The sequence below is a fragment of the Chinchilla lanigera genome, unplaced genomic scaffold, assembly GCF_000276665.1.
Source record: "Chinchilla lanigera isolate Chin_1 unplaced genomic scaffold, ChiLan1.0 scaffold00043, whole genome shotgun sequence".
Taxonomy (NCBI): Eukaryota; Metazoa; Chordata; class Mammalia; order Rodentia; family Chinchillidae; genus Chinchilla; species Chinchilla lanigera.
In genome coordinates, this window is record NW_004955444.1 from 4,115,379 (window position 1) to 4,117,878 (window position 2,500).

Here is a 2,500-nt window from a genome sequence, read left to right on the forward strand (position 1 = left end):
CGATCGCGCCGCGCCCGAAGTTCCATCCCGGGAGACCGAGCCCCGGAGGGAGCGCAGAGCCAGGTCCCTCGGCGCCCTCGCCCGCCCGCGGCACGGCCGGCCCTCGAGCCGAAAGAGGGGCAGAGAGATAGCAGAGGGGGCAGAGCGGAAGGCACGGTCGGGAAGAGGGGATGTGGGCGCGAGCGCGGGGAGCCGGCAGCCGGGCAGAGGGAGAGGCGGAGAGAGGGAGCGGGAGCGAAATATCAAAGCCTGTGCGAGATCAGGCTGGAAAGATAATCGATACTCGACCTAAATTTAACACAAACTACTCAATAAAAGTTAAAGAAAAAACTTACTTTCCATTTGCCCTGCAGTTCCTACGCGATCTTCGCCTTTTTTGTTTTGCTTTTATTTTACTTACAGCTGATCACATCCAAGTAAAACGAGAGGGTTCATTAAAAAATAAAAAAAAATAAAAAAATAATCCTCGAACTTTATTGGGTGAAAATAAAAACGCCGGAGCAGAAAGCGGGGGGCATGGAGCGGTCCTCGGGGGTCCGGGAGGAGTTAAAGCATGTGCCGACCGCGGCCTCGCTGTTTGGCTGGGAAGGGGTTGGGAGAGGAGGAAAGGAAATGAAAATCCGATATGTCTTTATTCTGCTAATTATTATCGTTTTAGCCCTGTTTAAAAAAATGGCTGATTAAGTTGAGTGCGCATGTCTTTGTGTGTCTATTCCCGATATGCACTCTGGGAATGAGAGAGGAGAGCGAGGGAGAGGGAAGGGAGGGGGAGAGGTGTAATTAGTGAGGTGATCAACATTCCCCAGACTGCAAATGACGCGCAGCCGGGACTCGAGCAGCCCGGGAGCCTCGCGACTTCCAAGGCTCGGAGCGGCGCTGCGGCTGGAGCCCGGGACGCGGCGGCCGCGGAGAACGGCGGGTGGGGAGCCCCGGGGCTCGCACCCCGCGCTCCCCTGCGCTCGGCTCCCAAACTTCACTAAACACAGGCGCTCGGCACACAGAGGAGGGATATAAAACACAAACGCTGTCGCAGCAGCGGCCTTTAACCGTTCGAGATTTTTTTTTTTTTAATTTTAATGAGGTAAAGTAATTACTATCGGACCACAGATTTGTTTACTAGGGAGCTTTAAGCAGAAATACGAGTTAGGGTAATGAGGAGCTCTCCTCTGCCTAGTTGACTGGACTGCGAACTTGCACGCACTTTAGTGGCAAAATGTGGGGCCTGAGCAAATATGCAGATGTATGTAAATAGACGGTGCCTGGCTACGGGCACAGCCAGCTCAGCCCAGCCGTGTCCGCAGGAGGAACTGCGCTCTGCATCCTCAGGCATTCCACTGAAACTCGGACCTTTCTCTTACGCAGGAGAGACAAACCCAGGGCAAGAGAGATGGAAATGCTCAGTTTAGTCAGAGTAAACTTCCAAATGAGAGAGTAAGTAATGACTGCAAGGATGATACCGGGGGTACAGTGCTAGCCTTTATGTAATATTCCTGAATATTTTATCAGAATTGCATAAGTTCAGTGTAATAGCTTTAAGAAGACTTAGGGAAAAAAACCCTTTCATCTTCTGAGTCTGTTGAGTTATCTTTCTGGAACCACATTATGATGAATTTTAAAACCCCACTACAGATCTCATTAGAATGAAATATACTTGGTATTTTCTGGTGCAAAATTTAAGGTGGCTGATTCTCATTTGAAAATCTAATTATCTCTTGCCAGTATTACAGATGTGAATATGAGTGACACTTTCATTAAAAGATAATTAAGTAAAACTTGGAATAGACATACTTTTAAATACCCCCTACTTAATATGGAATATATATATATATATATATGTGCGTGTGCATGTGTGTGTGCATTGCTATTCAGATAGCATCTTGATACACTGCTACACCAGCGGTCACAAGTAGACACCATTTATGTAATATTTCACAAACAGGACTTCTGGAGAGGAGGCAAGAGTAACAAATCAAATGAGCTAAAAACAGGAAATACTAGCAATGTCCAGCTTCCTGGACAGGTGGGGCGAGAGCCTCTCTGGGCTGACAGGCCTTTGAAGTTCTGGATTGCAGGATCTGCTTCAGAACCTTGTCTTAGGCCTTCAGCGTCAAACCTACCAAATGCCAACAGAAAGGTTTCCACGCAAGCACTTGAGACGACAGGGGCTGCGAACATGCATCTTTCTGGGCCGAAAACCTTGTGTTAGCAGGGGATATTTGGAAGATCCTAGGATTGATGCAGAGGGAATTAAGAACCCTACCAAACACCTGAGAGGAGAACAGCGTAGTGCTCAAACGAGCAGAACTAGGCCCAGATCAGGACAGCTTGTTGCCTTCAGCAACTGGCTAAGGTTACAGTGAAAGTCCAGCGGCTTACAGCAGAGAATAAAACCTAGATACGTCTCTATTAGGAGAGAAAAGCACATCCCCACCTTAGGAATCTGCAGTCAGGATGCGTAGTAGTGTTCTAGAAACCAGGGCCACTAAGAAAATTATCTACC

At 48.3% G+C, this 2,500-nt stretch overlaps 3 protein-coding genes across 3 annotated transcripts in view; 2 read left to right on the top strand and 1 right to left on the bottom strand.

Moving 5' to 3' along the window:
* Positions 1 to 334, top strand: LOC106149377 (translation initiation factor IF-2-like; the record flags this gene model as incomplete). Its single annotated transcript, XM_013518194.1, is given in 1 exon segment — positions 1 to 334. A coding segment is annotated over 1 exon segment (292 nt), but the record flags the coding sequence as incomplete, so codon positions are not given.
* Positions 1 to 698, bottom strand: part of Zfhx4 (zinc finger homeobox 4) — a 177,247-nt gene extending 176,549 nt beyond the window's left edge. Inside the window, exon 1 of the mRNA XM_005392196.2 lies at positions 336 to 698. The gene's annotated coding sequence lies outside the window, so the exon portion shown is untranslated. The remainder of the gene's footprint in view (positions 1 to 335) is intronic.
* A 534-nt stretch (positions 699 to 1,232) lies between these two features.
* Positions 1,233 to 2,500, top strand: part of LOC106149358 (translation initiation factor IF-2-like) — a gene marked incomplete in the record, with an annotated part of 8,077 nt that continues 6,809 nt past the window's right edge. Inside the window, 1 exon segment of the mRNA XM_013518138.1 lies at positions 1,233 to 1,378. Within this exon segment, the coding sequence (XP_013373592.1) occupies positions 1,233 to 1,378 (146 nt within the window).